The sequence below is a fragment of the Etheostoma spectabile genome, chromosome 15 (genome assembly GCF_008692095.1).
Source record: "Etheostoma spectabile isolate EspeVRDwgs_2016 chromosome 15, UIUC_Espe_1.0, whole genome shotgun sequence".
NCBI classification, from domain to species: domain Eukaryota; kingdom Metazoa; phylum Chordata; class Actinopteri; order Perciformes; family Percidae; genus Etheostoma; species Etheostoma spectabile.
Window position 1 is genome coordinate 11088425 of NC_045747.1, and position 12911 is coordinate 11101335.

Consider the following 12911-nt stretch of genomic DNA (forward strand, 5'->3'; position numbering starts at 1 on the left):
AAGGGTCAACTGCGAGTAAACAGACTGTAGGTCTGCTGGGACCTCCGCTGTCTAATGATAGACTGAACAACGCCACAGCTCACTCTCCACTAACACTACGCTGCAGGGGTGAGACAGTACTGTGTCAAAGGTTGAGCGTCCCACCTTTTTAAACAACTTAACACCTTTCCATCGGAGCATATGTATGCCAGTCTTGCTAGTATAAAAATGGGAATTCTGTTAAACATTAGCCAACGGAGACAGAAAAAGAGAGTGAGGGCGTGTTGTAAATTAGTACCCACTGTGTTATTACAGTAATCACAGGTTTGGAGGGCTCTGAATGGTGGAGAAACTCCTATGTGTGAGCCTCTGTCCAACAGCATGGGCTGTGGGTTTTCTACTGTATAATCATTATCATTTACAACAGTACAGCACTCCTCTGTTTATTGAGATATTAATCTGGGATAAACAAAGCTTTTGAGAAAACAAATTAACACTCTCAAAAAAGTGCTGCACTAATGGTGTCCATTGAGATTGATATTAAAATGTGGATGAGATGGGGGAAAGGGAGGGGAAAAAAGAAGGTAGGAGGTGCTGGAAAAGCAAGAAGCAGGCCCAAGGTGACGCACATTCCTCCTCTCATGGGGACTGCCTATTTAAACAGTGTTTCTCCCCTGGGGCAGGTCCCAGCTGAACAGTAGAGATCAGCATCAGCACATTATGTCAAATACAATGAGGGAGGGATGGAGTTAATGATGATGGTGATGAGAGTGATGGGGGATAAAGATGATGATGGCCGCCTTGTGTTTCCCATTAACACGTCCACCCTGGAGTGAATTGTTTTATCTTCAGGCATGCTTGTTAAAATACATTCAGTTGTCCTCAGTTGACCAGTGAGCCCCGCCACCGAGCCGTGAGATCCGTGCTTCATATTGTCCAGCACCGCAGCAGAGCAGAATACATGTGCATATTGTCTTTTCATTTGTAAACACAGACAGCTCCCTGGTTCAGCTGCAAAGTCATGTACCATCAAAGCAATATTGCACGTGTTACCCCTATGGCTCAAGTGATGATACTAGTGCCTTCTTTCTGAGCCTCATCTCGCTCCATGGCCCATACAATGTTACTTACACCAGTGATTTGAATAACAAGAATAAATGGTGCCAAATCCTTGTAATCCCTCTCCCTTATCTGTCTTTAACCCTCTCTCTCTTTCAGCCCCAGAAGCCACAGCTAAAAGCTGTCCTTTGGGTTCTCTTAGAAGTGGGACAGCCAATCTCTATAGCCAAATGTCACACTGCAGTGGATGCATCTATTTTCTGCTCACGTTCTGTCCACCTATCGCACTTGTTCGCTTGGTGCAGGTTTACGAGGGAGACAGTCAAAAAAATAAAAATAACAATGACATGAATAAATCAATGTGAATAAATATTCCAAAAGCACACATAAAAACTGATAAATAAACCATAACAAATACCTATAAATACAGCGTAGAAGAAGGCAAACTCTCAGTTTTTTTTTTAAAGGTCAGACAGATTTTAGCTGGCTGAAAGGAGCCTCATGAGCAGCTCTCTCTTGACAGCTAATTTCTCAAATGTATCGCTTGCATAAGGTGGCATATTGGAAACATGTTCCTCCCAATCAGTCAACCCTGTATGTCATTTTCGTGGTATATGGTTATCTAGCGTCCCCCCAGGCGGTCTTATTTTTCCTGTCCTCCTTGTACCTGAACACCACGGAATGAGCAACTTCCATTTGAGGCAGAGAAGTAATGGCAGCTCTCTGAGATGAGTATTCCCCTTGTCTGCTGTGCATTCAAGACATGTCAGAAAAAATACCCTTTCAAATGTGTGCGCACATACATAAGTCTGGTACACGTCACACACATGCACGCACGCACGCACACACACTTGATACTGAACACACACAACCCGCCAGCCAGATATCATACTTACACACATGCACACAAACACATGCACACAGGAAATTAATGAACTGTCACATTAGGCTCTGGAGTTATGCTGAAACTATCTTTTAAGAAACAGCAGAATGCAATATTTTCTGATATTAAAAACAAATGTCATCACACATGCTAAAACCCATGTTGTAAAAAGTATGTAATCTGGTTATATCTTCCAAATAATACAAGAGCAAACCGAATCACTTTATGGATGCTGTTGTTCAGCCACAATGCTTTATCGTGCCTGTGAGGCACAGTATGACATTTGACGACATCTATCTAGCTTGCCTCCCGTCCACCCCGCTGCTTTTGGCAATTCTACCCTGGGAGAGTCAAAGGTCAAACATTAACAACATGTAACGGATTATATTACATACAAATTGTGCCAGGATTTTTTTGTTACGTTTTCCATTTAGATAAATAAAATCTACACATTTAAATCTGTCTCTCTTTTTTCCTTTCTCTCTCCATCGGATTGCTAAAGATCTTTCACTGGATGGCACAGAAGAGCGAGAGCGAGGGATCAAGCCATGGGGGAGAGAGATAGAGTTTATCATTCAGTTCACAAACTCCAAAACATTTTATTTTTTTCTTTTGTTGGTTTGTTGCAGTACAAGAAGTCATGTTTCATAGTATTTGTTACTTTTTGTTGCTTTTGATCATCTGGTGTCTCTATTTACATAGTAGGAATAAAGTAGATTCATGTCTGGTTCTTATGTACACGCTTATACCAATTGGCCGACCAGTGCGTTTGCGGTGTTTACAGTCTTGTTTGTCACAACCACACACAGGAAACAAGTCCACTTCAACTGGCTAGGCTCTATCAGCAAAGTACAAGGGTAGGGGGTGACACCAGTCCACTCCTGCAGCCCCCAGAGGATGCAGACCCAAAGTCAACAACTTGAATACTCCTTTCAAAACTTAGCAAGGCAGTCATTTAACTTTTCAAATGCTTAAAGCAAACCACCCGAGAGAAGAGTGGAGAGGATTGGCCAGTCTTATGGATGCAGGTTTTCCTGCTCTGGAGGGGTGGCGCAGCACCTCGTCAGTCTTCGTCTATGCCTCTACTCCACTTCTGTACATAGTCGGCGATTCACAGCAAGAGAAAATGAAGGCAACTACTCTGAATCAGCTCCCACTGTCTGCTTGGAACAAAAGCTCTTGTTTCCTTTTACTTAGATGGAGTACTGTTTTCACTCTTGATGTTCAGTAATGAGCACTTCTGGATGAGTGAGCATATGTGTGAGCATGTGTGTGTGTGTGTGTGTGTGTGTGTGTGTGTGTGTGTGTGTGTGTGTGTGCGTGTGTGCGTGTGTGTAAATGTTCTAGTTTCTGTTCTGGCTCAATAAAAGATATTTTTGGCAACAATGAAGAGCTTTCTGTGAGACATTTTTTAGGTTATAATAGTGAACTATATTCCCTGTCTCCACAGCTAACTACTCCAATCACATGATGACTCAAAAAAGACCTATAGATGGTACGAAAAGGAAATTAGATAAAATATAAAATGATATTCCCATCTACGGAGGCAGGTCTGAAGAGAAATTACATAAAAAAACTTTAACAAAGTTTCAAAGTTTTGAAATATCTGAAGGTAAAGGGGGTAGATTGGTACATTCAGAGTGCTTGACTTGGCCTTAGGGTACCAAAGGAAATGGGGAGGACTGGGGTTTGTAGGGAGCCGATGAATGCTCGGAAAAAAACCTTATCACTCAACTGCATAAGACGGGGGAGGGTTAGAGAGAAAGGCTGATTCTGCAGAGTCAGGCACGACTCTACCTGAAGGTCACTCTGTTTGCTCATCTGTTACAGTAGTTAAATAAAAGTCAAGAGAAAGAAAGGCAACCAAACAAGCAGAAAGTGGAGAGACGCGAGAACGAGGTGGGCAAGGAGGCGGCTTTGGCCATCATATTAGTCCCCAACTTCCTCCTTCAGGCTTCAGTCACAGGCTGGTGACCAGCTGCATCTGTCCGTCTCCCTCATTGTGAACAGGCTCCTGAGCCTGGTGTCCTTCCCCACTCGGTCTTCTGGGTGGGGCCTGGTAGAAGGTCTGCATGGGGGCCCCACGAGAGCCCAGGGCGGGCCTCCCGGAGCTGTAGTACAGCTCCTCAGGGGGCTGGGCTGTACGGGGGACCACCTCCAGGGGCTCAGGACTGCTGTCAGGGTAAGGTGAGTCTCGCAGGTTGGTGATGCTGGTGTACAGGGAGTCACGGGCAGGGGAGTCTGGCGCTCTGTTGCCTGCCTGCCCACCAGCACTCTGGCCACTGTGGCCGCTGTGGCCCAGGCTCTCGGTGAGGTCGGCCGTGTAGCTCTCTGACTCCTCTGGATCGCTTTGGTAAAGGACCGACTGGGCTCGCTGCAACAGCAGGGGCTCCTCCAGAGCTTTATAAAGCAGCTCCACATCCTGTGGGGTGCGTTGCCGCCCCTCTCTAAGAAAGTCTTCGTCTTCATCCATGCTCATACACGGCTCCGGCCCGGCACCCGATGTCCCCCGACCAACCCCACCGTGAGGACGTCCCCTGGCCAGGCTGCCGCACACCCTGTCTGCTACATCACCTCCTCCACTTCCTCCTCCAACACCACCTCTTAGGTTGTTGTGCACAAGCTCAGAGATGATCATTTTCTCAAAGGCCGCAGCATCAGAGAGGTTTCGTCGGATGCTTCCGCCTACCAGTGCCTCTGAGCCACGGGGATTGAAGATGGGCGGGGGACTGTCTTTACCCCCACCACCAAGGAAGTCACAGCTGCCCCCACCTACAACCCCTGGGCCAGTGCGCAGGGAGTAGCTGTTGTTGAAGTTACCATTCAAGGGCAGGGTTTCCATTCCACAGGGGTCGCGGGCCTTTGATAACGTGCTCTCTGGACCCAAACACAAATAGAAGAGAGACAGGAGACGGAGGGTTTTTGGCATTATTATCATACAGTCAGATTCAAGTGTCAGTGAGAGAAAAATAAATAAATATATATATTTGATAGTAAAAGTATGTGAACTAAGGTGAATTATACTTACTTGGGTCACGGAAGGTTCCTAGGCGTCCCAGAGAAAGTTATGTGGAGTGAATAAAATGAAAGACACTAGTCAGTACTTTCTTTCTCTCAGTACACTTTTTTAATGGTGCAACATTAACTTGATGAATGAGTTTTTAAGACATTTCAAAAGGGAACCATTAACAGAATAAAAAATACCCTTGTCCATTGGCAACTTTTCTTTTCTCTCTCTCAAGCTCAACATGAAACCCTCCAACTCTTACCACACACACAAACACATGCACAGTCACATTAACTCTGATTTATGCAGACTTGCTCCTGTTAGTTTGACACATATCCCTCCAACATTTACATCTAAACCACAGAAAAAATATATTTACAGCTGTCAGTGATACCTGGATGGATACATACATACATACATACATACATACATACATACATACATACATACATAAGTCTTACAAAACCTTGTACAGTAGCAGTGACGTTCATTTTACTACTTTCCTTCAACACACCAAAGATCTTGTACTTTTACTCCCAAAACCCACAGACACTCAAAAAGTAAGAAGTGTGTTCATTTTTTAAATTTCAATGCGTAGTGTGACTTTAATCAACGTTCTTTGGTGGCGGTGTGGGTAATTAGACATTCTAATGAAATGCTCTCCCTGCTTCCTCTCCCACTCTCTTCTAAAAATGTCTTGGCTGCCAGGCCTGTGGCCATCAGACTTGATGTATTGTGCGGAGAGGCTTTAAAATATTTAACAGTAACGCCGCCTTAAATTTCAGTCCTCCGACACTGGGCCTGATACTCTGCCGGTGCACACTCAACGAGCTACACGCAGTCATAGTTCTCCCTTACCAAGTGAGTATAGTTACTGTAGTGGAGAATTTACCAGAACATGTCTAATTCTGCAGTTATATGCATTCAGAAAGGGGTGTGGCAATGCAGCAATGTGGTAAAACAGCTGTTGGGCTGTTTAAAGAGACTCTGAGATAGAAGGAAACACACACACTGGCCCTCTCACCGGAGGGATGAAAAAATGATGTCCATGGGTATACTGTATGAGGAAGTTGCAATCCTTTAAGGTGAATACCGATGTGGTGAGAATGTTTTTTATGTTAGTCATTTGTAGTGTTTGGAGTTACTGTGTGGTGGGATTGATAGAGTGAATAAAAGGGCTGGGGAAATGGTGGGAGAGTTAAATAAAGTGGATCAGGTACATGATGATTTGGTAAAAATGACACAGAAAATAAATAACAAGGGACCCGGGTCACCCTCTTCATGGTAATCTGACTGGCAGGGTCATGGAGCGTAGCGGTAGGCTAAGACCTCCTGTGACAGAAACTAAACGGTGTGCTCTCTCTTTTATACCTATTAGACAGCACGACAAGCACTTTAAATGTACATTTTTATACGTTTTTATTTTATTTTTTTATTGTATTTATGTATAGTATTAAGTTGTAGTGTTATTTGTTGCAATGTATTTATTCTCAAATTTTTATGGGTGTGATAGCGGGTTTGAGCACTGTAATTTCCATTTTTATGGATGAAATAAAGTTGACTTGACTCGACTTGACCAACCTACACCAAAATGAATTGTCCCTGGACACCCAGCTGTCTAATCCCTTGCTACGGCCGTCACGATTTAAGATGAATACTTTTTCTGCCTGAGGAAAAACTGTCCTCAAGATTTCTAGAAGTCACAGCTGTAGCTAAACTTCAAAATCAATTTGTGGCTGTTATTATGAAGATTTAAGATATGACCAGATGGCTGGTTAGGCTGTAGGCATTGTTTGGCTCTGTTCTGCTCAGCCTAGTGAATCCGTCTGACAGCTACAAGGTCTGAAAAAACAACAACACACAGACAGGCTCACACACACACACACACACACACACACACACACACACACACACACACGTGCAAGCAATCACATACAGTAGTAGGTTTGTGGATAACACGTCAAACTACTGACAGCGAGTAACGGACAGAAGGACAGCAAGCTGAGTGCATATACTGCATATACACACACCATGCTGACAAGACTGCACACAGACTGGAGTGTTTATGAGGAGCTAACCGGTAGAGTTGAAGACGCCAGGTGAGGGTGGGGTGAAGCTCTCAGCCAGCAGAGTGTTGTAAGGAGAGGTACCAGTCCGAGTCTGTAACACTGGGTTCGTCAGAAGGTGGTTGCCCATGGTCGCTGCAAAAATAAACAGAATCATAAATAGGCTTTTATCTTTGCCTCAAATGTATGCAGAGCAATCACAAGCAGAAACACTGCACACAATAGGTGTAACAATCGTACACAATAGGTGTAACACAATAGGTGTAATTCACGTTTCCAGACTCTGTAATAACGTCTGGAATGATACTTTTTTTTTTTTACTATTTATTCAGATGGGGTTACTTTTTTTTGTTATGCCGGTGCTTTATGGAGCAATGCATTTCACAGTGTTCTCCTCAATGTTTATGACTGCTGATTGTAACCTTTGAGTAAAAATACAATTGCAGGGGAAAGGTACTGTTTGGAGCATTGCCATTAATATTATTTTTCTTTTGGCTTCTCACAATGTAGTCAGATGGGGTAGAACAGTAATGCATGTCATTATGTAGTCTAGGGGTGCAGCCATTGAAACACAGTTAATTTCCCAGTGCATTGTGAATACCACTACAAGACACATATAATTCAAGGAAATGGCACACAGAATGTTGTATAATGCCTATGTATGGCTCCAGCCTGAGGCAACTCAAACAGAAATGCCATGAAATTAAAAATAGGACAGCATGACGGAGAGTAGTCCAAGGCAAAGTGCAACCTTCAGGTCTCACGCCTACCGTTCATCACACAGCAAGGGAGCAGGGAATTCATGAAAAAATAAAATGTGCACTCACTCAGAGCTATTTATTTGTCATTCTCCCTCCTCTTACACTTCCCCTGTCCATCTTTCTGGCATGTCACACAAACCCCTCTCCCTGTATTTTCTGGCTGTCTCTGCTGTGTCTTGACTTAACCACATTTTTGCAGTTTCTTGTGCCAGAATTTTTTTACAAACACCAAATTAGTTAGGATTAGCTGTCTGTCTGTACCTCACAGGAATATCCTGTAGACAATTAAAGAAACTAGCTTTAAGTGGGGAGAGAAAGTAGGGCAAGGGGAATCATGGGAGTCTGTGTGTGTTTGTGTGTGTGTCTTTTGGACACATTAATGGTCAGGAAGAGATTATGGTTTATAAAGAAGTGAAGTGGAGAAATCAAAGAGATTTTAAATGCCAGTGATAACGACACAGCATCTCTTCTCCAGATTTGGCCTCCTTAATTACTCCTCCATGATAATGCCTATCTCTCTCTCTCTCTCTTGCACGTTTTTTTCTCTCCCTCCCTTCCGTGCTGCCCTTGGTCTTTCACTTTGTGCCAACTGACAAACTTTTCTCAGAAGCACAGAAAATGAAGGCTTCACAGCACAGTTGTTTGTGTTTGACAGCACAACATGAAATGATCCACATTGTGTTTCTCCAACAGTCATGGTGATAGCTTTGTCGTGACAAAAAAAGACCCAGAAACCGACCGAATTGCCCAAACACTCACACACACTCTCATCCATGCAGCTCACTCGTTGCACCCTCTTCCTCACCCCCTGCCTTGCTCCTGTCACTCTACTCAATTAGAATAATTACCCCCTGTTCGCTCACACGGTAATCAGTTCATTAAAAACAAAATGGATGAAATTAGCATAGAGAGTGACGGCTGATTTAGCAACTGCCTCTGTTGTCATCATCAACACCCCACCCCCCCCTTCCAATCCGGAACTTGAGCCAACCTTGATCGTCTGTGTTGCTGATGGCTGCAGCGGTGACGCCACCAGTTGCTGAGGCTGAGACAATCAGTGACTCAACACACATTTTTGAATTCTTAAATAATTGCTAGTGCGCTTTTCATGTGTTGTGGGTAGGTCAGTGGGGACAGCATGCGTCACTAAGATATGGATGTAATCGATCCCATGATGTAATCATAATAGGGCTGAGAAGACAGAGTTCAAATGGGCTGGCAATGAGCAGGCCAACTCACAGCTATTACAATATTTTTCTAGTACTTTATGTGGTATTATGAAACATGCCATTCTATGATATAAATTGTACTTTTCAAATGTATGTGGAAGATAATAAAAAACATTTTCACAAAACAGGAATCAAACCTATATTAGCAGGAGAAACGGAAAATATTTCTGGTTTGGTAATGACAAAATATACTGTGATATCGATGATGAACTAGCTGGTTATAATTAGTCAAAAAGGAATTATAATCTATGATAGATGTGATCTATGATGTGGTCTGCACTACTGTAGCTCTTTTTTAAGTTAAATAGGTATTACTGACTTTATTTACTCATAAATCAGAAATACTTGTACATCTGCTTAATTACAGTCACAGGAATTTATTGTGACCCACCCACTCACATATTTACATAACATAGTGTTTGAGCTCCATATATAAGTGCTTTCACTGACCAGCGGCTGCCACAGCACTGCAATCTGAAACCCACCAACCAGCCTTAAACCGTATGTCATCCAATTTAAGCTATACTGCTGCTTACAGCTATTTTCTGGCTAGCACACTGGCTGCAAGGCGATCTGAATCATTAGTTATCCATTATACACTAGGCATGGGAACATACATTTCATCATCTTGCATACTGTCACAGGTCCACATTTAATAACAGTGCTTTGCCTTGGCTCTGTCCACTCCAATCACATGCTTTATTTCTTTATGTTCAATTGTGTGAGTCTATATGAGTGTGCTAGAATCTATGTGTTTGTGTGAATTCAAGCGTGCATAACTTAACGGAGGGGAAGCAGAGCAGTGATAGAGAGAGGCCTCACCCCGGTTGAGTGTCGGGGTGCTATTGATATCTCCCGCCATGAAAGAAGATTCTGTCTGCTTGCGAACCGTGTCGTTCCACATCCTGCGGATTCGACTCTGGAAGAAGGAGCAAAGCTCAGTGAGTGGCAGCAAACAGACAACAAGTTAAATATAGAAACACGATGGTAGACTTTGCAACTCAGCGGGGCTGCTGTAATCAAAACTGTGGGGCTCGCTCTAATCCGCGAAGAACAATAGGCAAACATGGCAGACAAAGAGATTGAGTGTTGGGTAAAGAGGCACACAGCTATGTCAAGTTATCATGAGGGGCTGCTAATAAATGTGAGATGTGTAAGACATGATTGCAGTAGCTGATACAATTGTTATTTGGATGTGTCTTATTACAAGCTTGTTTGTTGATTGTGAGGGGTAAAAGTCAATGTGTGTGTACAGTATGTGTCACACATATGCCAGCATGCACTATATTTCCCAATGTCTTGTATGGTGCCTGAGTTTATATATAGTACATGGACTTCAAATGATGTCTTTTTTAATGAGTCATCTAGTCTGGTCAGCACAGAGCTGCCAGTAATGCACGGGAATATTATTGTAAAAACTTCACAACAGAGGCCAGCACGCTGGCAGATTAGACTAGCTATGTGACAGAAACATCTAATGAACACGTCATATATGCATATATATCAGTGAGAACAAAATGTATTGTAACACCAGTGTTTCACTTACTGCACATGTTTTTGTCATTGACAAATCAGAAGGTGATCAACGTGAAAGAAAGTTAAGTAAGTCAATTTGAGTGCTTTGCAAAGTAATCGGTGGGTGCACTTATTTTGTACTCTAGAATCTTCCATAAAAGACCTTTTGAACTAGAGAAAAATATACCAGAAGGGTGAGGAAATGTCCCTTGTTTTCAAAGCTTTTCATTTTGTTTTGACACCCTTTTTGACACTGGTTAAAAAAAAGTCAGATAGTAGTGAAAGAGTAATTTGATTTTGTTTCATTCCACCAAAACAAGCTGATTTCCACTAAAATCATCTTGCTGCACATATTTACTTTTCATTTTTTCAAAGAAAAACAATGCCTGCATCATGTGTGTTCTGTTTTGTGTGCCATAATATGTGTGAGGGTCTGTCCTGTCTGCACCTGTCGGTGGGCTGCTGCATGGCGAGCTTGGCTGCCGCTGTAGTAACGGTTGTTGGCACGCAGGCCTGAGTTCTTCAGGGAGCCGTGAGAGCTGGTGGTGGAGGTGCGGCTGCAGCAGTAGGAGTGGCGCAGACACTTACTGTACTCCTTATGAACCTGTAAGGAAATAACACCAAAGGCACAGCGGGCAGGTTTTAAAGCCACTCATAAACACAAATAATTAACACAGTTTCAATAACCTGGACTCAATGTGGAGCAGCAGAGGCTTTTAACACACGGCATGGCAAAAATTAAATCACTCTGAACATGTATGCTGAATATTAATCAGACAATAACATCCATCCATCTCCACAACATTTCATCTGCTTATTCATAATAACATCAATAATATATAGTCTACACGTCTTCCAAGTCTCGTTTGGTTACCTTCTTCTGCAGTGCACAGTGGAAGATGAAGATAAACATGCCCTGGAAGGCGTTGAAGGTGGTGAAGAGATAGGCCATGATTAATGTGTTCTCATTAATAAAGAGGAGGCCAAAGGCCCACGTCATCCCCAGCAGGAAAAGCAGAGCAATGGCCCCCAGAGCCCAAGACCTGATGGAAGTGGACGAGAAAGTGTTTACAAATAATGACTTGCTACACAGAGAAACTGAATCAATTTGGAGTCCATCCGACAGAGTGGTTCTTTTATCACATGTTTTTTGATAAATAAACAAATATGACTCCCATTGAATAATTTGAACTCACTTAATGTTATCCAGGCGGCTGGAGTCAGGTTTGAGTGCTGAAGAATTGCGGATCATCTTGTGTAAAGTGATCATGAGGAAAATGAGGTTGAGCTAAGGACACAAGATAGGTAGAATCATATAAATGTGTAGTGAACTACACAGACTGTTTTGACTAAAAATACTAAATTTGCACTGTTAATAGCCTCATAAAGCAAGCACGGTGGAATATTTTAAGTTTGACTGGGTGATATCAACACACAGAGGGGACTAATACTGTCTGACAGTAAAGCTAATACCATAATAACAAATGAAACGGGTCCAATGAAGCTCCAGATGAAGTAGTTATCCACTCGCAGCCAGCATCTGGAGTGGCACAAAGGAGAAGAGAGTATTACACATAACTAAACTTACGAACACACACACGCATGCACACACACACACACACACACACACACGCACATGCACGCACGCTTGCACGCACATACGCACTCAGACACACACTAAGACAGACTCAGACACGTACACACACACTCAGGCAGGCATACACACACTATTTCCCTGTCTCAACGGATTATCTTATGAAGGCTAATCATCAGGCTTTGGCTAAGTGTGTTCAGAAAAGCCAGTCCACGGGGAGGTGCAAGAGCCGTTCACACAGCACTGCATATTACATTTCCAGCTGGGGGAATAGCATAATCCTACTTCTCAATCTGCAGGTGCAAAAGACCTCTCTTCACACGTACGCTTTCTTGGTTCCATAGCTCCTGTAGTCTATAGCCGCAGAGATGCCCACCACCAGTGCGGGGAAGCAGTAGCCACAAAGATAGTAGTACTTTTTGCGGGAGTACTCGCTCTCAAAGACCTCCACCAGCATGAGATAGAGTTGCACACCCTCCAGACACATCCAGGAGAAGGCAGCCAAGAAGAAGAAATGCAGAAGGCCAGCAAAGATGGGACAGGCAATCTGAGGACAGCAGCAAGAGCAAAGAGTAGAGAGAGAAGAGAAGAAGGGGAAGAGCAATACAAATATTAAAATGAAGGAGGAGAAACAGTTAAGATGGAGGCATATAACTGACTGAAAAACCAGAGAGGACAGAACAGAGTCACTATCAGGAAGTAGGTTTGGACATCACAGAGGAAAAATTAAAAGCTGCCCCCTGGGTGATTGGCTCTGTGCATACTATTGAGTGGTTATTCAGTACTCAGTGCAGTACATGTTTTATAGAGTAACGTAA

The 12911-nt window shown here is 43.2% G+C and overlaps 1 protein-coding gene across 3 annotated transcripts in view; it reads right to left on the minus strand.

The window, feature by feature from the left end:
* Positions 1-12911, minus strand: part of adgrl1a (adhesion G protein-coupled receptor L1a) — a 104595-nt gene that overhangs the window by 1669 nt on the left and 90015 nt on the right. For 2 of the 3 annotated variants that reach the window (XM_032538531.1, XM_032538530.1), the window contains exons 17-25: positions 12420-12640; positions 11973-12039; positions 11696-11787; positions 11374-11542; positions 10948-11103; positions 9807-9903; positions 7007-7129; positions 4950-4967; positions 1-4798 (exon numbers count right to left, since the gene is read on the minus strand). The exon at positions 1-4798 is cut by the window's left edge and continues 1669 nt beyond it. In XM_032538531.1, coding sequence (XP_032394422.1) covers positions 3882-4798; positions 4950-4967; positions 7007-7129; positions 9807-9903; positions 10948-11103; positions 11374-11542; positions 11696-11787; positions 11973-12039; positions 12420-12640 — 1860 coding nt within the window. In that variant the 3' untranslated portion in view covers positions 1-3881. The remainder of the gene's footprint in view (positions 4799-4949; positions 4968-7006; positions 7130-9806; positions 9904-10947; positions 11104-11373; positions 11543-11695; positions 11788-11972; positions 12040-12419; positions 12641-12911) is intronic. The other variant, XM_032538529.1, reaches the window with a different exon arrangement.